Source organism: Pongo abelii, chromosome 14, assembly GCF_028885655.2.
Source record: "Pongo abelii isolate AG06213 chromosome 14, NHGRI_mPonAbe1-v2.0_pri, whole genome shotgun sequence".
In the NCBI taxonomy this organism is placed as follows: domain Eukaryota; kingdom Metazoa; phylum Chordata; class Mammalia; order Primates; family Hominidae; genus Pongo; species Pongo abelii.
In genome coordinates, this window is record NC_071999.2 from 97844073 (window position 1) to 97868788 (window position 24716).

General features: G+C 35.6%; 1 protein-coding gene across 7 annotated transcripts in view; it reads left to right on the top strand.

Annotated features, from left to right (window-relative positions):
• GPC5 (glypican 5) overlaps nt 1–24716 on the top strand; it is a 1453242-nt gene that overhangs the window by 333463 nt on the left and 1095063 nt on the right. For all 7 annotated transcript variants that reach the window (XM_063714990.1, XM_054529150.2, XM_024231053.3 and 4 more), the window contains exon 4: nt 3342–3475. In XM_063714990.1, the coding sequence (XP_063571060.1) occupies nt 3342–3475 (134 nt within the window). The remainder of the gene's footprint in view (nt 1–3341; nt 3476–24716) is intronic.

A 24716-nucleotide genomic window follows, 5' to 3' on the forward strand; every position in this document is an offset into this window, starting at 1 on the left:
CAGTGGGAAGCCTGGGAAGGAACTGAAAACCAGAGTAGATAAGCATTAGGGAGGAGAACAATTTTTTCCAAGACACTTCAGACTGATTGCAGAGGAAAATGGTACAGACCAGGGAGAATTAAGAAGGAAATTGCAGTATAAGTCAGAGATGAAAAATTGTCAATGTAAGTGTGAAGGTTTTTTCAATAGCAAGAAGGTACTAGTATTGAAAGGTGCCACCCAAATTGGCTCACCTCTAGGGAGCTAAGGTGACAGGGTAGTGTCCTGACAACAGATGGTTTTCCTTATCTTTTCAATAAAGTATGAAGTTAATCTCCCTCATAGCAAGTCAACAAATATAAGGGCTTTGAAATTTACTTGCATTTATTAGAATCAGTTATATATGCTTGTATCTTTGGATACAATCAAAGATACCTTATAAGTCTATGGCTAGAGCATTTTCTTTTGTATTTGAAAACATAATTGCAAAGATGATAATGGGGATAAAGGTGTTGCAAGGCTGGTATTTTTCAGCTTTCCATCTGCCTTCCTAGGAAACATGTTCAATAAATAGCAGTTACAATCTGACGTCTGATGAGGGAGGGACAGGATGAGATAAGATTTCTCTGAACTCATAACTAACTTCAAAGTAGTTTTATTTTCTTGAGTTTCAAAGATGAGAAAACTAAGATACATAGAAGTTCCATAACTTGCCTCAAACCCTATGGCAAGGCACACTGGGTTGTGATTGCAGATTCTGTTTCCCTTTCTCTTTGCTTCTTTATTTCAAACTGTTCTGTGGTGTGGCCAAATAATCTTACTCTATCCACTTAAAACCACTGTCAACTTAGATAGCCTTCCTTGGGTTCTTGTTACCAGGAGTTGTTGATGAACATAAAGCGAACATACTTTCCTCGTTTTTGTGAATAATTTAGCATGTTTCTAATAGATTTATACTTCACTATCACTATTTTTCAAAGTGGAAATTCACTTTGAGCCTTTTACCACCTTATCCTTATGCTTCTTTCACTTCTCACTGCCAATCATTTGCCCAGCCCTGTTGACTTTGCCTCTCTTCTATCTGTAACTCATGAACACTGTCACTACTGCAGTTCAAAATTAAAATTTCTTATTCAGGACTACTTGAAAAGTCTATTAACAGTTTACTTGCCTTGAATAGTTTTCTCTCTCTAGTCCAACTTCTACAGTGCGGCCTCATGCATTTACTAAACTTCAGCTGTGGCATTTTACATTTTGAGCAACCATCAGGAGCTTTTATCTAAAAAATAAGGCTCCTTAGCCTGGCATTTAAAGCCCTCCAAAATCTTTTCTCTGACTTACCCTTTAAATATAATTTCCTTTTATGATTACCATCCATGAACCCATCTTTCCAAGCAAAGCAAAATTTTGTCAATTGTCCATGTCAGCCTCATGTTTTCTGGCACCTACCCTCTGAGGACTTTTCCTCTGCCCATCATCACTGTTCTTTGTTCTGAGAAAACTCTCTATCAAATCCATATCCAAGTGCTACTCTTGTCCCTCCTGTGTGTCTCTGAAATCCACTCTTTCGATTTCACTGCTTCTCTGCTGACTTCCAGCCCTGACATTTTCCATGGGCCTGCTGAAGGACCTCCCTTCTTCCTCCGTCTGCACGGCTGCTGTGATGAGTTTTCTCACGTGGAAATCTGAAGCAGCGCTTTCCCTGCTTGGGAGCTTTTGCCTGCATTCCATTTGCTCTCACAAGTCCTTTAGCTCGGTATCCAAGTCATACGACGGCATGTTTATGTCTTTCACACCAGCCTTACCTCTTGCTACACCCATTGCTCACGCCATGTACTTCTTGTTCCAAAGGTACAGTGTAGTTGCTATAACCATGTGTTACGACGTTTTGACATCCTTGTAATGGGTTGCTCTTGTCATGTTATATGACAATTGCTATTTTACCTGCGTAACTTTCATTTCAACTGTGTACATAAGGCCGTGCCTTATTCATATTTGCATCTCTAGCATCTAACATAGTAGGGTACAACAGATATTTATTTTTAATTTGATTGAACTGAAATAAACCTCAACATATCCAGGCTCAACAGATGCTCCAAGTCTCATCCCGATGGGTAGTAGCCTTTCCTGGGGTAGTCTTTGCTGATATCCTTCTTCACCTACCACCCCCACCGGGCAAGGATCCCACCTCTCTCGGACATCCATTGTCAGCCTCACTTTTTTGACACATACAACTTGCATTTTGATGATTGGAAGGATTCCTTTATTTCTTTCCTCTTAAATTACAAGCTCTATTAGGAGAAACTTTAGTTACTCATGTTTTCCCTATTATAACATTTATGTATATGTGCTTTGCAAATACTAGAAATAAAATAAATATGGGTAAAATAAATGAAATGGATGCATAGCTTCCTCAATACTCGTTACATGGAAAATCAAAGAGATTTATAACTTTAAGGGAACTTTGGAATAATTTATTCCAACTTCTTCATTGTGCACATTAGGAAATCACATTCAAAGGGGTTCTGTTATATTTTTAAGGTCTCAGTATAAAGAAAGGAAAAATTAGGACCAGAACCAGAGTCTCCTGATTCCAGGCAATGCTTTTACGTATTTCCAGTTATATTACTCTGCCTTTTCGATTATACAAGGTATCATATAAATCTTTTTGTTGCTTTATAGGGTAAAATAATTACTTTATTTTTTCAATGATAATTATGTAAATTATACAGAGCTCTTTACTAGATAAGTATTAAAGAAACCATACATTTTTCAATGGGGATAAATTATTTTTTAAAAAATACTGTAATAACACCCTAAAATTACACCAGAGTGAGAAAGAATAAGCAGAACTATTATACAAGGAGATCTTCATATTAAAAATATTCATCGTCATTTCTAAGAAAGGATGTTAAGAAGAAAACTACAAAGATATTTGCTTTTGGCCTTGGAATTCATTTAGAAAAGGATCCCATATTCAACAGCAAGTTATTTCATTTTAAAATAGGACAAGTATGTGATTAGTTATACATATAAATCATAAATAATATCTATTTTGGTAAAGTAATGTTACACAAATAAGTCAGTTTATTAATATAGTTGTCTGATTTTGCGTATCTTACACGTGTATACTGCATACCACATAAATGTCCATGACATCCATTTATCATAATTGCCATATTCAGATAATTTACTTTCCTCTGTTAGAAAAATTGACAAACATTATATATACATATTATATTTAAGATGAATATTGAGGTGAAAGCAAGAACATGTCATTGTTTTGGGCCCTATGAAACATCACATTCTCAGAAAGGTGGAGTACGATTTCTAACTACCTTGTAATGTTTTCTATTTAAAAGGTAAATAGGATTTGTGGCCGCCCTGTAAGAACACCCACACAAAGCCCCCGTTGTTCTTTTGATCAGAGCAAAGAGAAGCATGGAATGAAGACCACCGCAAGGAACAGTGAAGAGACGCTTGCCAACAGAAGAAAGTAAGACATTTGTTTTACAACCAGAAAGACAAAAGAAAGTAAGCCATTAATTTTACAACAGAATAGAACATAGTCAATTAAATAGAATAAAATTCAATATGGACAAAAAAAAGATCAATATTCATTAACTTTAAAAATCAGTGGCTGCACCTGTTCCATTAATTTGGACGACAGGTTCAACTTATAAGACCAAGAAAACTTTTTGTGATAATGGAACATTTCCATAATATAACATGGAAGGTCGTATCGGGGGCCCTGGGCACATGTGACATCATGCACTTAAAATGTGACCAGTGTGACTGAGGATTGAATTTTAAATTGTAAATATGGCTAGTGGCTACTGACTGAGGATTACAATTTTAAATTGTAAATATGGCTAGTGGCTACTGACTGAGGATTACAATTTTAAATTGTAAATATGGCTAGTGGCTACTATATTGGACAGTGAAAGACAGAAAGGTAATACATTTACATGATGTGATAGGTATTACTGAATGTTTAACATATATTTTAAAAAGTTGAATAAAAAGAAGTTTTCATACTTTTTACATGAAATGCTAGAAATGGTTATCTGTTGATTCAAAATAATACACATTCCATAGGGCTTGCTAACTCACATTTCTACCACCACGTTCATCATTATTTCACAGGTTAAATTCAGGCCTCGTTTTGTGTTCCTTTGCTTGATAATTGATGCTTAAAATGTAAAGCTCTTAAAACTAGAGGAAATTATTATTTGTGTGTGTGTTTAGCTGACCAGTCAGTGTATGTCCTGGCAAACACTAGATTCTAAGTCAGTACTTTTTGAATTGGACTGAAATTCAGAATTTTATATTCATTTAGTAAATAATTATTTCTAATAATACTCTATGAATAATTCATATATAAGGTATTTCACGTAACCTTTCTATAATCTAAAATCTGTTTCTTTCTTTTTTGGGATAGGACACCTAATTGCCTCATTCTCTCATCAGATGGGCTGTATGCATGGGATAAAGATCTGGGCTATTGCTGGCTATTTTCTACAGCTAAAAAGAATTAGCATTTTATTTTACATGAAAAGTAGCTGTTCTTTTTATGTAAACACCTACAATGATCAGCAATCATTTCTTGCACTTGAAAAATCAGTATATTTTGTCTAGGGTGTTTTTATAATAAAACCCATCTACAGAAGATCTGAAGTCCTTCAAGGTGATGTATTTCACCACCAAAACAACCCAGCTGGAAAACAAAACAAAACCCAACCTTTAATATAATCTATTCACTAGCAAAATGAAACCAATGCAGGTGAAATGTTACAAACTGGCTCAGGAACAATAAGGGGCTCATACAAGTGAAAGGTTTTAAAAGTATCGATCCCGGCCACTGAATAGACCTTCTTGTCACCAATCTTGCAAACTCATTATTCTGATGTCCCTGACCGTCCAGCCATGATTAGCCATTGTCCATGAATCAGCATAGATCCAACACACGCTTGTCTCCTGCTACACGGAGTGAACAACCATAGGAACTGCACACGAGTCCACTTACGCATTTCAATTTTCCGCTATTTTTTATTACCACTCTTTGGAGGGGCTTCATTGCCATGGCATTATATTTCTGCTTGTTGCCTATTTATTGTACAGGTTTCTCTGTAAACTAACCCTGAATTTTATGTATCCCTCATCAACTGATTGTTCCCCATGAGGTCATAAATTTCCATTGAAATAGGTGGGCAATGTAGCAGGAGTAGATGCTGAGTCTGGGCTACCTTTTCACGTGCCTTGCTCTTTCTCTACCTGCTTGAGCCTGATTTCCAATAGATCACTTCCACTTGGTTGTAATTACTTCTATTCGAGCCTAGTCTTATAGCCTGGCAGATCAGGTAGTACTTAGTTCATCATGGCCATCTCAGGTTGCACTGTCACTTGCTAGGTCGTCATGGTCAAGTGTTTAGTTTCTACCAGAGCTCAATTGCAAAGCAACTAACCAAACAACCAACTAACCCATGTAGCCATGAAACTTCAGATACCACTGAATAAGTAAACAGGGTTGTCTGGACTCACTGTCAGAGCACCTTGCAAATGAGTAAGCAACAGAGCCTTTTCTTTCTCAGATTAAAGCTCTTTTGGGCTATTTTGTAAATGGGCTAGAGCAACACACTGAAGTGTATAATATGATTTTTTTTCTAGTATGTAAAGGAATCAAAAAAGCACTGTATCTCTTCGTGAGTTTTAGGTTATCTTAGGTGCAGAAATTTTCCTTTTATATAAGAAGAATATCCCAGTAACATCCAGGCCACATTTAGAAACATTGCTGAATTGTCAAGCACTGGAAATGTCAATATTTTTCACCACAGAGGCACAAATATGTCTACTAAGACATTTGGGATGATGTGATCCAAATTTTATTATCAGCATTATGTCCTACAGGATATCTAGACAATCAAGGCTCCTGTCTACCATGGACTGGGAAAGTTTTTGACATCTAACAGTGAAGGGGTCCTTGCCAGCTAAAAGTGAATTATTTCCAATTGTCCTTACTAATTGGTAAGGAGGTAAAAGAATTTGCCAAATCATTAGCTGCATAGCAGGTGTCAGGACATATTTGGATTTGCCCAAGTAGTCACCATGTATAAAAGAACATCTGTAATTGGAGTCACCCTCTGACTCCGTTTCTGATAAGCCAACTTCTCCAAGTCCATCTCAGCGTGCACAGACCAGCCAAATAGGCGAGGTAAGTAGCGAGGTGTTAGGAGTCATCACCACTGTGTTTTTCATGTTTTTGAAGTGGCCCTAATCTCAGCAATTCCACAGGGATATGATACATTTTCGTTTTAGTATTTTCGTCAGGAGAGGAATTTCTTTTTTTAATTGTGTTCAGCTCAACTTTTAGGTGGTTTATTTTATTTTTCTTTTCCTTTATTTTATTTTCTTTCACTTTAAGTTCTGGGATAAAAGTGTGGAAAGTGTAGGTTTGTTAAATGGGTGTATGTGTGCCATGGTGGTTTGCTGCACCTATCAACCTGTCATCTAGGTTTTAAGCCCTGCATGCATTAGCTATTTGTCCTAATGCTCTCCCTCTCTTTGCCCCCCACCCCCTGACTGGCCCTGCTGTGTGTTATTCACCTCCCTATGTCCATGTGTTCTCATTATTCAGTTCCCACTTAGGAGTGAGAATATGTGGTGTTTGATTTTCTGTTCCTGTGTTAGTTTGCTGAGGATGATGGCTTCCAGCTTCACCCGTGTGCCTAAAAAGGACATGGTCTTATTCCTTTTTATGGCTGCATAGTATTCCATGGTGTATATGTACCACATTTTCTTTATCTAGTCTATAATTGACGGACATTTGTATTGATTCCATGTCTTTGCTATTGTAAATAGTGCTGCAATAAACATACATGTGCATGTGTCTTTATAGTAGAATGATGTATGATCCTTTGGGTATATACACAGTAATGGGATTGCTGGGTCAAATTATATTTCTGGTTCTAGATCCTTGAGGAATCACCACACTGTCTTCCACAATGGTTGAACTAATTTACACTTTCACCAACCATGTAAAAGCGTTCCTATTTCTCCACAGCCTCTCCAGCATCTGTTGTTTCCTGACTTTTTAATGATCACCATTCTGATTGGTGTGAGATGGTATCTCTTTGTGGTTTTGAGTTGTATTTCTCTAATGATCAGTGATGTTGAGCTTTTTTTTCATAGGTTTGTTGGCTGCATAAATGTCTTCTCTTGAGAAGTGTCAGTTCATATCCTTTGCCCACTCTTGAATGGTTTATTTTTTTCTTGTAAATTTAAGTTTGCAGATTCTGGATATTAGACCTTTGTCAGATGGATGGATTGCAAAAATTTTCTCCTATTCTGTAAGTTGCCTGTTCACTCTGATGATAGTTTATTTTGCTGTGCAGAAGCTTTTTAGTTTAATTAGATCCCATTTGTCAATTTTGGCTTTTGTTGCAATTGCTTTTGGTGTTTTCATCATGATGTCTTTGGCCATGCCTATGTCCTGAATGGTATTGCCTAGGTTTTCTTCTAGTGTTTCCATGGTTTGGGGTTTTACATGTAAGTTTTAATCTGTCTTGAGTTAATTTTTATATAGGGTGTAAGGAAGGGGTCCAGTTTCAGTTTTCTGCATATTGTTAGCCAGTTTTCCCAGCACCTTTTATTAAATAGGGAATCCTTTCCCCATTGCTTGTTTTTATCAAGTTTGCCGAAGATCAGATGGTTGTAGATTTGAGATGTTATTTCTGAGGTCTCTGCTCTGTTCCATCGGTCTATATATCTGTTTTGGTACCAGTACCATGTTGTTTTGGTTGCTGTAGCGTTGTACTATAGTTTGAGGTCAGGCGGTGTGATGCTTCCAGCTTTGTTCTTTTTGCTTAAGATTGTCTTGGCTATACAGGCTCTTTTTGGTTCCATATGAAATTTAAAGTATTTTTTTCTAATTCTGTGAAGAATATCAATGGTAGTTTGATGGGAATAACATTGAATCTATAAGTTACTTTGGGCAGTATGGCCATTTTCACAAATTTTGTTTTGTTTTGTTTTGTTTTTGAGACAGAGTCTCTCTCTATCGCCCAGGCTGGAGTGCAGTGGCACAATCTCGGCTCACTGCAACCTCCGCCTCCCAGGTTCAAGCATTTCTCCTGCCTCAGCCTTCTGAGTAGCTGGGATTACAGCACGCACCACCACACCTGGCTAATTTTGGTATTTTTAGTAGACACGGGGTTTCACCATGTTCGCCAGACTGGTCTCAAACTCCTGACCTTGTGATCTGCCCACCTCAGCCTCCCAAAGTGCAGGGATTACAGCCGTGAGCCACCGGGCATGGTCTGCTATATTGATTTTTCATATCCACGAGGATGGAATGTTTTTCCATTTGTTTTTGTCATCTCTTATTTCCTTGAGCAGTGGTGTATAGTTCTCCTTGAAGAGGTCCTTCACATCCCTTGTTAGCTGTATTCCTAGCTGTTTTATTCTCTTTGTAGCAATTGAGAATGGGATTTCATTAATGATTTTGCTCTTTCCTTGTCTATTGTTGATGTATAGGAATGCTTGTGATTTTTGCACAATGATTTTTTTATCCTGAGACTTTGCTAAAGTTGTTTATCAGCTTAAGGAGTTTTAGGCTGAGACAATGGGGTTTTCTAAATATAGAATCATGTCATCTGAAAACAGAGACAAGTTGACTACCTGTCTTCCTATCTGAATACCCTTTATTTCTTTCTGTTGTCTGATTGCCCTGGCCAGAACTTCCAATACTGTGTTGAATAAGAGTGTTGAGAAGGGGCATCCTTGTTTTATGCCCGTTTTCAAAGGGAATGCTTTCAGCTTTTGCCCATTCAGTATGATATTGGCTGTGGGTTTGTCATAAATAGCTCTTATTATTTTGAGATATGTTCCATCAATACCTGGTTTATTGAGAGTTTTTAACATGAAGGGATGTTGAATTTTATCGAAGGCCTTTTCTGCATCTGTTGAGATGATCATGTGGTTTTTGTCATAGGTTCTTTTATGTGATGGATTATGTTTATTGATTTGCGTTTGTTGAACCAGCCTTGCATCCCGGGGATGAAGGTGACTTAATTGTGGTAGATAAGCTTTTCGATGTACTGCTGGATTCGATTTGCCAGTATTTTATTGAGGATTTTCATATCGATGTTCATCAGGGATATTGGCCCAAATTTCAGGAATTTCAGTTCGGCGTTCACTCTGTGAACTGGGGACTCAGTATGGAGATTTTGCGATGGGTGAGTATGTCTAGTTCAAATCTGTGTTCAGGAGTGTGAAATAACTACAGAGTGGTTCTGTGGACTGAATGTCCCAATGTGAGACAGACTGAGCCTAAAACTCGATTTTCATTTGACCTCTATAAGCCTCTATTTAGACTCACAGGATAATGGTATTCTGGGTCTTTGGGATAAAAGTCAGTACAGAGCTAGTGTCTAATAATTCCTGGAAGCAAAATAGCCACAGGTCCCTGTAGGGAATAGATGGAGGAAGATTTATATTACACAGTGGTTGTACTTATGCAAGGTTCTTTCTCAAGGGATCCCAGCCTTCATTCAGTCAAGGTGCTTTAAAGCTGTGAACTGGGAACTGGGTGAAAGACTGAATTCCTTTGGTGGTGAATAAAGTGATGTTTCTTTTCATATCTTTAATTTCCAAATATTTTTCATTGGTCTCTTTTTAAATTCACACCCCATTCTTGTTTCATGGGTGAGTTATTTTCTTATCATTCTTAACATTAACTATAGTTTTTGAAAAATGCATTACCATATTTCTATTTTTTTTCTGTTTTATCTGAGTTTCCTTTTCTGTGTTAGCTGGGTTTTCTACTAGATTTTTTTTCAGATTAAATGTATTTATTTGTAGAAGTTCCTTTTTATATTCCTTATATTAATTTGTTCCCTGTAGACATTGAAAACATTTTTTATCTAAGAAAATAGTTCATTTAATGTAAAATAAAATAAAAGTTAAGTGATTAGTAACTTAGTCTAAGATGACCTATGTTAAACATAAATTCTTAACTTTGATACCAAGTTTATCAAGTTTTCTTTTTTGTTTAAAATTTCTTGCCTGCATCAACTCAAAAATAGATTCTACTATGTTTTTTCTACTAGCTCTATGGTTTTTTTCTCTTATTATGCATAATACATAGGGAATATATCTGTATATATGTTATAAGGTAAGGTTCCAGGTCAAATTTTCCATATTCTGATCCAATTTCCCCAAAAAACCCTAAAACAATCCATCAATTCCCCCTTTGTGTTCTTTTCTTTCACCTCATACTCATTCTAAGTTCATGTAATTATACTGGCCTATCGTCTGTTAATAAGTCAGTAGTTGTTTTCTGCAGATTTTTACTGATTTCTGTTATTGCAATTGCTTTTGCTTTTAAGGATTTTATAAAATCTTGTAAGTCACTATATTTACTCTCATTTTCAAAATTCTCTTAGATATTTTGAAACTTAGTTTTCAAAATATAATATCTTTTTGGTGAATTTCAATTGGAGTTATATTGACTATATAGATTGATTTGGACAAAGATATTAGGATAATGCTATAAATGGCTATTTTTCTGAACTCTGTTTCTAATGGTTGGTCTTTTGATCATATTAGGTTTTCTGTGTGGGTGGTCATTTTGTGCACTGGTACAGCTTCCTCCTGCTGCACCTGGCAAAACTCATATATTCTATGCACTAGAGTCTACTACTTAGGATGTGTCCTAAGGAAACTTGCTTATACCCAGAGGAGGCATTCTTGATTATTTGTGATAGCTGAGTGTTAGAAGCAAACTATCCACATCTAGGAAAAATGGAAAAGTAAAATATAAGACTTTGGAACATTATGAAGCAGTCAGAAGCAATGAACACATTTTCATACAGCAAAAAATCTCATTGTGATTACAGAGAAAACAGATTGTGTAGAATGAGAACAATAGTACAATGCCATTATATGAATTAAAAACATTATTAAATAAAATCAGTATATATTTTCAAGGATGGGATATAGCAGAGTATTTATATTATATATGTTAGAAAAAGTATTGATAGAAAAGAAAGGGGGTGAGGGATGAATTAAAAAATTAAGATAATAAAATAATAAAGCAGGAATGTTCAAGGGTAAATTGTGATAGTATGGCAGGAATTGAAGAATATGCTTAACTGAACCTTCTGTATCTGAGAAAATATAGGTATGTTTATATATGCATACATATTAACACACACAATTATTTTAAAGTTTAGATGAAAAGTGTTTTTTAAAATCATGTTCTTCTAATTAAAAAATAGTTCAAACTCCCTTGTCAAAATTTTCATGAAAGCCAATAATACTCAATTTTTCCACAATCTTTTTTTTTGCCGTCTCATATGCTGAATGTAGATCATTTTTTATTATAGTGTATTGTAGATACAGTGACCATCCACATAGAGATAAAATATAAATGACTGAGAACAGTTGTTGACTTGTTTGGATTTCCCACTATAACCTATTAATTAAAATAAAACGAAAGATTATTTAAAAAATAGACAAGGAAAAATCCAAATTATTAACAAAACCACTGCTTTGTGTAATTCATAAAAAAGGGAAGTAAAAAATAAATTAATATTTTCTAAGTTAGTTTTATTAATTAGTTGTATATCCTCAATAGTGTTAAAAGAAAAAATTACAACAAATTTAGTTGTAGATCTAATTGGCTTTTATTTGTGATTCATGAATGAGAGAATCCTCTATTCCAGAAAATGGAATGAGAACTCCCATTGGGCAAGTTCAGGGCAGTGGGTTTTGTAAGGTGGAAATGAGAAAACAGAACAATGGGAAAAAATAAAATAAAAAAACTGATTGGTTAACATCAGGTTATTTCAGATTACTTTTTTTTCTTTTTTTTTTTTTTTTGAGAGTAGTCCCAGCTACTCGGGAGGCCAAAGGTTCACTTCCCGTGAACCTGGGAAGTGGATCTTTCAGTGAGCCGAGATCGCGCCACTGCTCTCCAGGCTGGGCAACAGAGCGAGACTCTGTCTCACATTACTTTTTAAAAGGGTTAAAATAGAGAAGACTTACTTATTACAGTGACTCAGATTTCCTGGAATCTCCTGTTTTTAGGAAAAACTGGTCTGTTTTGGGATCTGTTTCCTTAAAGCTTCAGTTTGATGATATGGCATTTAGCATGACTGATTCCATTTTGGTTTAGTCTGGTCTGTTGAGGCCTAGTGCAAGAGTTCAGTTCAAAACAATGGCCTATAATATTTGTTTAACAATAGTTTTCCTCAGGTATCCTTCTATAAAATTTACTTTGAGTAATTCCCAAGAGAATACCTCTAACATAAACTACTTTCTATAAATTTAAATCAAGCCAAAACCATTAAAGGAAAGCAATGAAACAAAATAATTTAGCAGTTTCCATAGCTTAATTTAGTGTCTGTAATAGCTGAAAAAATAGGAATTCTAAAATCCATCAGTGGCTTTGCCAATGTAAATGAAAATAAACACTATTCTATGTTTGCCAAAAGTTAAAAATGCATTTTACATTATAAATAAGGCATAACCTTTTCAAATTATATTGTCATAGTTTATACTTTAGATTTAGTGTATTATGAAAATTTTGTTGTTTAAAATTATGTTAGAATTATGGCACCCTAATTTAGAAAAATTATTTCACGTCTTTGTGACAGAGGAAGAATTTAATTTATATTTTAGTCTTCCAGTATTCAACCTATTCTTTTGAGGTAATGTTAATATAATGGTCAGGGAGGGAAAAATGTCTTCCTTCCACCCTCTGAAATTCTTTAGCTGGGGTGCAAATTAAATTAATATAAGGCAGATTAATAGAAAAATGATTTTAATTACATATATAGGAATGGGAGTCCCACAAAAATATGGGGCTTAAGGAAAGGCCAGGAAATTGAAGCTTATGTAGCATCCTGAGCTAAAGAAAGGAATACAGGGCTGGATCTTCTAGGCGGTAGTAAAGACAAACTATTGACAGGGTGAGTGGAGGAAAGGGATGGGAAATAAAATTTGCCTTGTTACACAGGTAAACTTCGTGCTGGTGATAAAGACAGACTAGGTCTCCTAGAAGTTCTCTTCCTGATTCAGATATCTTTACTAAGGAAAATTTTCTTTATAGATGTCAACTTCTTTTACAAAAGAGCAGGTTTTCAGAGCCTCACCTGTGTCTTCAGTTTCTCAAAATAACCAGTTCAAAGTAATCAAAATGACGAAAAGTTATATTTTGGGGTGACATATTCTGGTCTCCTATAGTTATATTTTGGGGTGTTGTGTCCTATGCACATGGTTATGCCTTAGCATAACCATGGTTGATTTATAACTAATTTAACAACTATCTTTTTCTGGGTGTAGGCCAACAGTATTTATTAAGTGATGATAAATCAGTCTTTGTTTAATCATTAGAATATTTAGTCCATTTGTATACAGAAATATACAATATCCTGAAGGTAGCTGGGCTTAAGACTGCTGTCTTGCTCTTTATTTCTCTTTACTGCATGTCTTTTTTAAAAATTCCTCCTTTCTTGCCTTCTTTTGAGTTTAACATATTTATTATTTTTATCCTTTTATAACTTTTTAAATTTGTATTTCTTTATTCCCTTAATGGTTATTATAGAGATCACAATATGCATTTTTAATTTTTACTGTCTAAATTGTAACTTTTACTACTTCATTGAACAATATAAGAAACTTAGGATAGTTTCACTCCATTACACTCTTCCCTTTTTTTATGCTATTTTACCAACAAATAGCTTCCTCTTACCAATATTTTCACAATCCCCAGGACAACTACTGCTATATAGTCAATACTTACTTATAATTTCTCACACATTTTATCCTTTCTGGTGCTCTTGTTTTTTCTCCAGTTTCATGTGTTTATCTAGAATCTTTTTGCTTTAGCCTTAATACAGCTTTTGTTGATTATTACAGGTGATGAATTTTTGCAGCTTTCATTTGTCTGCAGACATCTTCATTTTTGAAGAATATTTTCACAAGGTCTTGAATTGTACATTGTTGCCAATTAACATTTTACAAATGAAAATGTCTAAGCCATTGTTAAGTTCATGACTGAGCCCTCATTAAGTTCATAACATTACAAATTGTGTCTAAGTGGTATGGAAAGTGTAGTGGAACAAATATAATATGAGAAATAACTAAGGTTGTGGGTGCTGCTCTTGGCCCTACTCACATCCTCTTCACCTGGCCCTTTTACTGGCCTCCTGGCTGCTGTGTTCCAACTCACAGCTGCTCTAGTCCCTGGGAAATTGCCTTCAACAAATAGGAGCCATTTGGTATTATTTCTTATCTATTGCAATCTAACAAATCTTTCCAAAACGTAGTGGCTTAAACCAACAATAAGGATTTATTATACTATTTTCTGTTAGGAATTTGGGAGCTAATTAGTTGTGGGGTTCATGCTCAGGGTCATTAGAGAGATTGCTGTCAAGAAGGCAGCTAGGGCTGTGGTCATCTGAAAGCTCAAGTGGGGCTGGAGTATTATCTCCCAAGATTGCTTGCTCACATGGCTGTTGGTGGGAGGCCTCCGTTTGTTGTCACAATGACCTCTCCATAGGATTGCTTGAGTGTCTTCACATTGCGGCCAACTTCCCTCAGGACAAGAAATCAAAGAGAGAGCAAGGCAGAGGCTGCCGTCTTATATGAGCTGGCCTCAGAAATCACATACTATTGTTTTTGCAGTATTCCATAGGTTACAAAGGTCATCCCTCTTCATTGTAGAAGGGGACTATGCAAAGGCATGAGGGATAAAACTGTGGGGAGTTATCATGGAGACTGGCTCTCATCCATCTCATCCACCTGTGGAAAGGGATTAGACTGCCAGCTACCCAGGCTCTTGGCAGCAACTTACAGGCAATGACTGACTGACACAGGGATAGAAGAGGCTTGCCCCTTGCTTCAAGGTGTGGGACCAAACCTGGTGAAATGCATGCTTCAGTGCTTCTTGTGGTATCTGGCTGAAGCTGAGCCCACATCCACACTTAGCTCCTTCCACCACACCTGCGCTTGCTTCCCTTGCTCCCTTTTACCTAAGAGCACTCACTGATGAGTTGCCTGCATACCAATTACTGTCTGAGGCACTGCTTCGAGGGAATCTGACCTAGAGATACCTGAATTTTTAAAGGTACCTAAAATAAATGCAGAATGGCAGTAAGTGAAGGCAGGATTACAGTATCCTCTCCTTAGGATAGAGAAATCTCTTAATATTGCCAAGTTCCTAACCATTTTTTTCTCCCTGTTTTTCTATATTCATTTCACAGAGATCCCTTCTGTTAAATACATTGCTTTTTCCTTGTTTTGCTTCTAACATTTGAAGAAGGAAAATTTCCTTATTCCTGGATAAGAGTTGTGCTAAGCTCCTTTGTGGACATTGTGAGTCTTCTTTTAGCTTGGAAAGAGGGGAGCTAAACCATAGAGTTGGATTCTTTTATTTTGGAGATGTAATTGTCCTGATTCAATTTCCCCAATCCATTTCTGTTTATATAGCATGCTAATAATGTGCACATCAAAGACCCTGAGTGATTGATACATACCAGTTACGGAGGTCTCCAAAGTTGAGCAAAGTAAGGAAGAGCTACTGCTCCTTTAAATAGCCAGCAAAGCATCACAATTTTGCCTTTTTGAGCAGAGACCAAATCAACACAGCTGTAAAGGACATTGCACTCATATAGTTGTCTAAAGCCGGCCAGGCAGAGTGATTTCCCTGTGGCAGTTCCTGCTCTCTGCTTGATTTCTTGAAGTTAGCTGGTAAGAATGAGCTATTAGCAAGCTTAAATCGGTGATAATTAGCTGTACATTATTATTTCAAAGTGGCGTGGCTGTGCCAATTAAGTAGGTAATTAGGAAAACCCCAGGACAATAAATTAAGATAGAGTCTCAACACCAGTGCCCCATCTGTTCTCCAGCAAGCATTCCAATTAGCCAGGCCTCTCATTTCAGAATGCACAATTAAGGGGATTGGCTGCATGCATGAGTGTGTATTTGCATAATAGGGACTGTCCTAGGTGCTTAGTAAAAATAAGATATTTTTACTATCAGACAGGATTTTGATGTCAAGGTGGGGAATACAGAATTTTTAGAAATATTGGATTTTTTTGAAACAAAATATAAATTTTGAGTTTTTTTTCATTTTGTCTTCAGAACTTAATTGAAATATTATATCATTAGACATTTCCATTTCATTCTAATGCATTTATTAAATCGTGATTTGAGTGAGAATTTTATCACTTGGAACATTAACAGTTTTATTTATTAAGAACAGAAAGCAAAGAGGACACTTGAAATTGCAGTTTAATGAAAGAAATGAGGCAGGGCATGATTCTCATTCAGAATGTCACTGTCAACTAAAGTAAATTAATATCCTGTACATTACAGAAAAACACAGCGAAGTGTTCAAAATAATTAAACGTGGGAAAAAATTTGAAATGTCTATTCAGTGAAGAACACTTAATGTTATTTAAGATTATTGCCAAGGTAGATAGATTCATATTAAATAGGATCAGTTAGTTTAAAATGAATAGAGTTTATAATAAAAAAACAGAGTTTATAGTTACATAGTCAAATCTTATCTAATACAACACTTTATTAATGAATCCAAAATTAAATTTAAAAATTTTTGATATTACACACTGAGTATATATGTTTGTTTAGATGGTAAATCAGTATTGAGATATACTGGACTTAATGATGAATTGTATGTACAAATATTCAGTGGATGAAAATATTCATAGGTCTGAAAAAGTAGTCGATTCTTTCAGAAAAATTTAATATCATTTATAGTAGCAGAGAAAGCAATTTACAATCTATTTCCTCGTGAGTGAAAGTTAGTGCCTCTTTGAGGTGCCATCATTATTTATTACCTGTAAATTTTACTTGTGAAAATAAAGGTCATGTTTTCAATGAAAAAAAATCTGCTTAATGTAAAACAGTGCTTGTTAGGTGGTGGTACTGAGGGCTTCCAGAGCAGGGCAGGCCAAGACAAAGCTTTTGATAGGAGGCCAGAGGTGAGGCCAGAGCAGGTATGGAGGGAACATGAGCTCATGAGCTATAAGGCAGGCCAGAGTCAAGACCTACATGAATAATGAAGATCAGGACCTGCAGGGGGTCAAACTACAGGCACACAGGAAAAGCAAATGCCAGAAGGCAGAGCAAACATATGGCCAAAGTTTAGGCTAGTGGTTCTTAACCTTTGGGGATCATGTGTCCCGCTGAGAATCCCATAAATGTTCCCAGAAAAAGAAAGTTCATAGACAAATCCATGCAGAATTTTGTTGCATTGAAAAGTACTTTGCTCCACCTAAAATTAATATTAAAAACAGAAAATGTTTTAAAAATGCTCTTACTTTCTAGATGTTCATGAAAAAATTAACGGCCATTTCATGAATCATCTTAAATGAAATCCACATAGTAGAAAATTAAACTAATATTATGCACACTGGTCCTGAAAGAAGAGGCAGGTTCAACTATTTGGCATGAACTAGAAGTTGACATTGCAATTGGTCTTGGATGTGGCTACGTGCCCATATGTTTGGTATTCAACAGATGCCCACTTTTTGTTTTGAGGGTAATAATTACTGGAAATTATAGAAAACATATGCAACTATCGTATCCAGTGGCTGCAATTGGAACTCTACTAGTTTGCTTTCTTACAAGAGGATAGGTTTAATTCAGGGAGCATGAGATTTATTCAAACTCTTCAGGCTCCATTGGTGTTTCATAATTCTTATGTCCTTAAGTTGCTTTATGATATTTGCAGTGCAGAGGCTGTCAACCTTAGGTTAGTGTGTGTGGAAATAAATCTCTCCACATTTCTGACTACAGAAAGAATAATAAGTATAATTTTATAGCCATAGAAATGGCTATAAATTGGACAGTTTTCAAACTGGTCATCCAAAAACCTTCTGTTTCTATGTAGCAGCTTTGCCGGAAGAGCTAGAAGCTTTTAGTAATGTATGTAATTATTACAGTGGGGCTATCTCACTTATATGGCTGAAAACATCTTTTCCACCAAGAAAACCAAACTGTGAATAAATTGTCCTTATCTAATATATCTAAGAGTATGTTTTCCTTTTGCTTTTCTCCCAAGTGAATCTTCTACCCCTTTTCCTTTGGAAAGTCAGTAAACGTCTACAGAGTTGGAAAGAACCTCAAGTTCAGCTCCTGTTGTTATAATTTTTTTCACTGAACTTCTAGAAGAGGTGAAGAGGATTCAAGTTCAAATTATGATGAAATTGATGATTTTATAGGAGTGTATAAAATTATTTCAGAATTTTTGGCAGAATCTGTGGGGGCATAATTTAAGATGATTGAAATTTGTTTCTTACAAATTAATTGCATTTAGAAACAGGATGGGTCCTTCATCTATAGCATCTATAGCAAGAGTATCAAGCACTATCTTCTACTTTGTTTTTCATGGTAAAGAACCTTTTCAACATTTAAAATCTATCAACGGCATTTAAAATGTAGAAAGGACACATATGTATAATAGGGTAAAATGGGAAGCAGGAAGCACCAAGGAATACTCATATTTGTATCCAATGGCATGGAATGGAAATGACAAAGCTGCCAAATTCACCACAATTGTCTTCAAACTAGTAGAAAAATTGTGTCTCTAGAGTAGGTTACACATGTGGTAGAGACACTTCCTTTCCCTTTTTCATCTTCAGTCCAAAACACAAATCAGATTAACCATTTCCAGGGCACACAGCTTCACCATGATCTGTAGAATCATGTGTGGCTTCTTTTGCTTGGTGCAACAAATGAGAATATGAAGGAAGTTTCAAAGTATCTCTTTTTGTTTTTGTTTAGACTCATATTTGTAGAGCTATAAACTTTTAGATTAAGCTTCCTTCTCAGAAATGTGATTCATTCTGGTCTGATGACTTTTGAAGTCAAAGAGTCTGAGGCTCTTTTTGCTCTATTGGTTTTACCCTCTTTCAGCAAGATTCTTGTTATGTAAGGAACACTGTAACTTTGGGATCTTGTAAACTGAGTAAAACCAAAGGATTTATAGTCTTCAATGTATTTGGTTTGTCTACATTTTCCAATTTAAGTTAAGCCTTATATAAACAAACACGTATATGAATTATCGTAATGGAAGGATGCATAACCTTAATCCTTATCACATAAACATGTTTTAGATGGCATAATTAAGTAAAGGTAACTATACATTAATTATTCCTGGTCAGTAATATTCTAGGCCACCCATCAGAAAAACTGGGAATAAACGGGTACTTAGGTGACATGTAACATTCCACAGCAATATTTTTCAAAATGAAAATTACCAGAGTAATAGGAATAAAATTGAAGACTAAAATAGCTTATTTTATCTGAGCATTGCTATTTATAGATTTTCTAGTGCAAATGCCTATCTTTATAACAGAGTTCAGGGACACATGTATTTGGAATGAAAGATACAGAGTATCTGAAAATGCAAGCATGAACAATTTGTACTAGGTATATACCAGCCATTAGTCAGATAAATTTGTGGGTGGAGGTAAACAGAAATATCTTATTGTAATTGCAAAATGCAAAAGATAAAAGAAGGAAGAATAAAGAAGGCTTTTCATTGGCAGATTATTAAAGGGCAAGTATTTTATTAATGTTCTGCTAATGCTGAGAGGTTAATAATGTCTAGATTATATTCTTGTCCCTTAAGTCACAAAGTTTATTGTTAAAATGTTAGCAGCCACAGAAAATATCTTATTGCCAAAGAGGGGAATATTCAAGATTTGACCTAAAATACTGAATCTCAAATAGGTACTCAATAATGATTCTGTAAATAGCGTATATTAATATCATTAGATTTGAAAATTGAAAAATTAGTACCATGTTTCTTTAAACTAGTAGACTGAACAATTAATTGCATATTTTAATTAAAGGGACCAAAAAATTATAAGAGGTAGACACTGTATCACATCTCTTTTGGGATAGATGACCAATTTCCCTAGTATTATCTGACTGGTTTTAAATTTTGAACACTTGTCTAGTGTTTATTTTCATTAATGGGTTGAAGTCCTTGTTTAAAGTCCTTTTTAATGGAGAACAGAGGTAGTGTTTTTTTAAGGCACATTTTTACAACAGGGGAAAACGATGTTAGAACTAATTTTGAAAACCTACTTTTGACAACAGGTTTAAATCACTCTTTTTAGAGGAGGATGTTTTCAGAAAGGGTGTTTTTTATGGGGACATTAAGTGGTAATGTGTTGGGTTTGGAAGGTCTTTGAAAAGTGAGGAATAGAGGCATCTATCCTAATTGCACAGATGGCTATGAACTTCCAGCTCAAGGCTAGAATCAAATTACAAGAGAGTGCTAAAGATGAAACACCTGTTTGAAAAGAATTCTCTTCAAAGGGTCTCTAAGGAAATCAGCCCACTCTCTGAGCTCCTTTCCATCTCTTTCCTATTACTTTCCCTGTTGCTCCCCAACCTGCCAACCCTTTAGTTTTGTTTTGAAATCACAGTAAATACTCTAATAAAGGGGAATCATGTCATGTGAGGGAGATGACTTCCTATGTGGAGGGGAAAACCTGGAATCACTTAGCGAAAAAAAAAATCCTCCTCTTTGAGAAAGGTGCCTATCTTTAGGTCACAGTTTCTGTAATGATCAGTGAGTTCAGGTGGGGTTCAGAGAGCCGACTTAACAACTTGCTCTTTTGGAAAGAATATTTTTTTTTCTTTTGAATCAAATATGAATGTCATGTGCTTGAAACACATTTTCATTTGGGATAAATGTGCCATATATTGCATTGCTTCTCAGTGATGTGTTCACCCTCTCTTCCCAGAATGGGCCAAGAAACGAGACTTCCATTCTCCATCCGACTATAGAAGTTTAATATTTTCAAACATTTGCAATGAGAGTGGTGTTTGCTCTTTCTATTCTATTAGAATACAAATCTAATTTTTGTATTCTAAAGACTTCTCTAAATATTTTGTCAAATAGAATGACTTAGGTGAGAATAACATTAAGTGATTAAATATAGATTCAGAACAGCAAGAGAAAAGAGTTCTTATCTAGAAACATGTAATTATATATTTCCTCTGCTGAGCAGGAGACTGACATTTTAAACGTCTACTGTTTGACAGCTGTGGTCAGACATCTCCATAGGGTTGAGCCTGCTCATTAGTGCCACATTAACCTTCACTTTGCCTTAGGCCATTAACTAGCAAACTGCACGTTTGACCTTTGTTCTACAGATATTTTCAAACAGTGTGCTAGGCATTGCTTTTAATTTGGGTACTGTATTATGTGTGGACTGACTTTAGGGGTAAAAAAAAAAAATCAATATATGTCATTAAGTAGAGAAACATGCGGTCTGAGATATTTCAGAAAGAAAATCTCCATTTGAAAATAAGATTCTTCTTGGATACTTTTCTAGATAATTAGCTTTGGTCAAAATTAGAAATAGTCTCTTCTGTGTTGTATTCAATGGAAAAAAAGAGGGGTGCAATATATGACAATTTATAAATGTTTAAAATGAAACAAGTTCCTGTGAGATGACGACATAGAATTGAGAGGTATGCCTTTTGAACATTGTTTTGTTTCTAGCAAGGTCTAATTAAATGAAATGCAAGGTCAAATGTAGATTAGAGCCACAGGCCTTAAGGCAAACAGCTTCCTAAAAGATCAACAAAGTTTGAAACTATATGTCAGCTTTATAAATTAAAATATAAATTTGCTTAATGAAATATTTTCATAGACTATGCTAATGTTGCTATATCCAGTTTATGGAATATTATACAGCTGATTAAAAATAAGACTCTATTTATTAACCTGAAAGGGATTCATCATATACTGTCATGTGAGAAAGATCCCATTTCATAAATGTGTATAGCTTGGTACAGACTTTGTGAAACCAAACCATCTCTATATCACTCTCTATCTTTCTATGTTGGTCTGTCTGTTTGTCTGTCTTTAGCTGCTTGTTAGTTTGCACATAGCAAAAGCTGAACGATAAGATAAACATCAATCTGTTATATTGTTTACCTCAGGTAGGAGGGATGGAAAGACTATGGAAGGACAGAAATTAACTGGTTAGTCGTGCACCTTTTTATTATTTTACACCTTACTAAAAGATATATTACTTCTATAATTAAACATGGTTAAAGTCAATTATAACAGAAGAGCCAGTTGGAAGTGCTACTCAATTTAACAGTAGTAACTGGCATTCCTTTGTCAACAGATTCAGAAACAACTACTTCAGGGTGGGTTGCATTCCCCTTTATGTATATTTTGTACCACGTGATATATCAGGAGACCTTTCTGACACTGTTGGCCTCAAGGGCATGGGAAGCAATGAAGCAATAACTATGCCAGTCCATGTTTCTCCCCTGCCTTCAGTAAGCTCAGGGCAAACAAGGCTGCAGTCTATGAATGAGCAATTGTGCTACAGCCTTTTTCTACTTTACTGTGCTAGCACAGTGTACAAAGCTGGGCATTAGCCAGTGATTAGAATTTACTCCACTGCCTGCTTCCTGCTCCAGACATTTTAGATTGGTCAAAATGTATAGATAACTCCTATCTGAACATATTGCATTCTCATTGTAGCTTTTTGTCAAGAAGAAGCGATGTATCTGTTTTTTTATTTTTTCAAATCTAGCAATCTACTAATGAGTGTGTTTTTAAAATGTGATAATTTCCATAAATGTTTGGAAACAGGTGGAAATACTCTTCTATCTAAAGATTTATTCAACTTTGATTAATCAAATATCTACTGGCAGCCAGTTATTGCTAAGTAATGAGATTTTCAGTTAATTAATTAAACAAGATGTTAAAGTCTGTATCAACTAAATGCCTAACTAACTGATAGCTTAATGACTTTTCATGAGTCTTTTTATTTCTCTCATTTTCACTTTTGTTATTTATAAGAGGGTTGGACTAAGTCACTGGTTCTCAAACCTGGTTGTACATTAGGATCCTTTAGGAAGCTTGCAGAAAACCCAAATGCTCAGTTCTCATCCTGGACCAATAAATCTGATTGTCTGAGGGAGAACTCCAGGTGTACAGTTTAAAATGTTTCCTTGGTGATGACAATGTATAGATAGGACAGGAGCTGTTTGAACAGATGATCTCTAAGGCTCTTTCTATCTCTGTCTTCATAATGCAGCATATCTGTGATGTATTAATTATGATAGCTATCTTACACAGCAGTGCAACTAAATATTAATGTGTCACTACATATTAATTTTAACATTACATATAAATAGGAGCTGTCTTGAGCCTCTTTAGTAGAGGTTGGCTCAGTTGTTGTCCTACCCTTAGAGATTCCTTCTATTTTTTAATGCAACACACCAGAAAGGTCTCTCTGATATTTTGCCAGAATCTAGGAATAGGTCTCCTAATTTAAAGTTTCCCAAGCCCCCTGTGCACTTAAAGAACTTTAAATTATCACTATCATTGTGTAAAACATATTCCTCGTAGGAGCTTCTAATTCTAGAAGTTGTTAAAAACTAAGACTTCATCTGGGGCTAATTCAAAAAGAATTTGTTAAGTGCCTGTTGGGTACCAAGCTATGGTCCAAATCCTGGAGACATGAGGAAGACTTGGCTCCTGTCTTTAGGAAGCACATTCACTAATTGGGAAGGTAGATTGGCATACAGGGGAATTATAATACTAGAGAGCAAGGGCTATAATATAATCATAGGCAGGTGCTAGATGAGAAATGAGGATTAAGCAGTTGCTATACCAGTTGGTCAGGGAAGGAGTTGGAGAGGATCTGAGGTTTAAGCAGGATCTTGAAGGATGGGTAGAAAGTTGAGACTAAAGTAGAAGGAGAAGACAATTCTGGGTGGAGGAAACTGGATGTTCTAAGCCTGGAATCTTGTTCAGTAAATACTGAGTTCTTTTATGCAATGTGTGTATGGGTGTGTGGGCTTTGGCTGGTGTGTGTGAATAGAGAGAAGGGGGACTGTCACGGAATGAGGTTTAGGGGAAAGAGTCGAGCGGTCTTATGTCATGGCAAGACATTTTATTGTTTCTTTTTTTTAAATTTTTTATAGATTTAGTGGGTAAAAGTGCAGTTGTATTACATGGGTATGTTGTGTAGTGGTGAAGTCTGGTCTTTTAGTGTAACCATCATCCAAATAGTGTACATTGTACCCATTTTGCGTACCTCACCCCACTTCCACCTCCCACCTTCCTGAGTCTCCAGTGTCTATTATTCCACTCTCAATGTCCATGAGTGCCCATTGTTTAGCTCCCACTTATAAGTGAGAACATGTGATATTTGACTTTCTGTTTCTGATTAATTTCACTTAACATAATGTCCTCCAGTTCCATCAATGTTGCTGTAAAAGACATGTTTGATTCATTTTTATGGCTGAGTAGTATTCCATTGTGTATAATATAGACCACATTTTATCCAATCTCCTATTGTTGGACACTTAGGTTGATTCCATGTCTTTGTTTTTGTGAATAGTGCTGCGAAAAACATATGAGTACAGGTATCTTTTGATATAATAATTTATTTTCCTTTGGGTAAATACCAAATAGTGGAATTGCTGGGATAGTGGAATTTCCAAATACCAAGTGGGATTTCCTTTGGGAAATATCCAATAGTGGGATTCCTGGATCAAATGGTAGTTCTATTTTTAGTTCTTTCAGAAATCTCCATACCATTTTCCATAGAGGTTGATTTAATTTATGTTTCTACCAACAGTGTATAAGTGTTCCCTTTTCTCCACATTTTTGCCAGCATCTGTTATTTTTTGACTTTTTAATAAAGACATTTTAT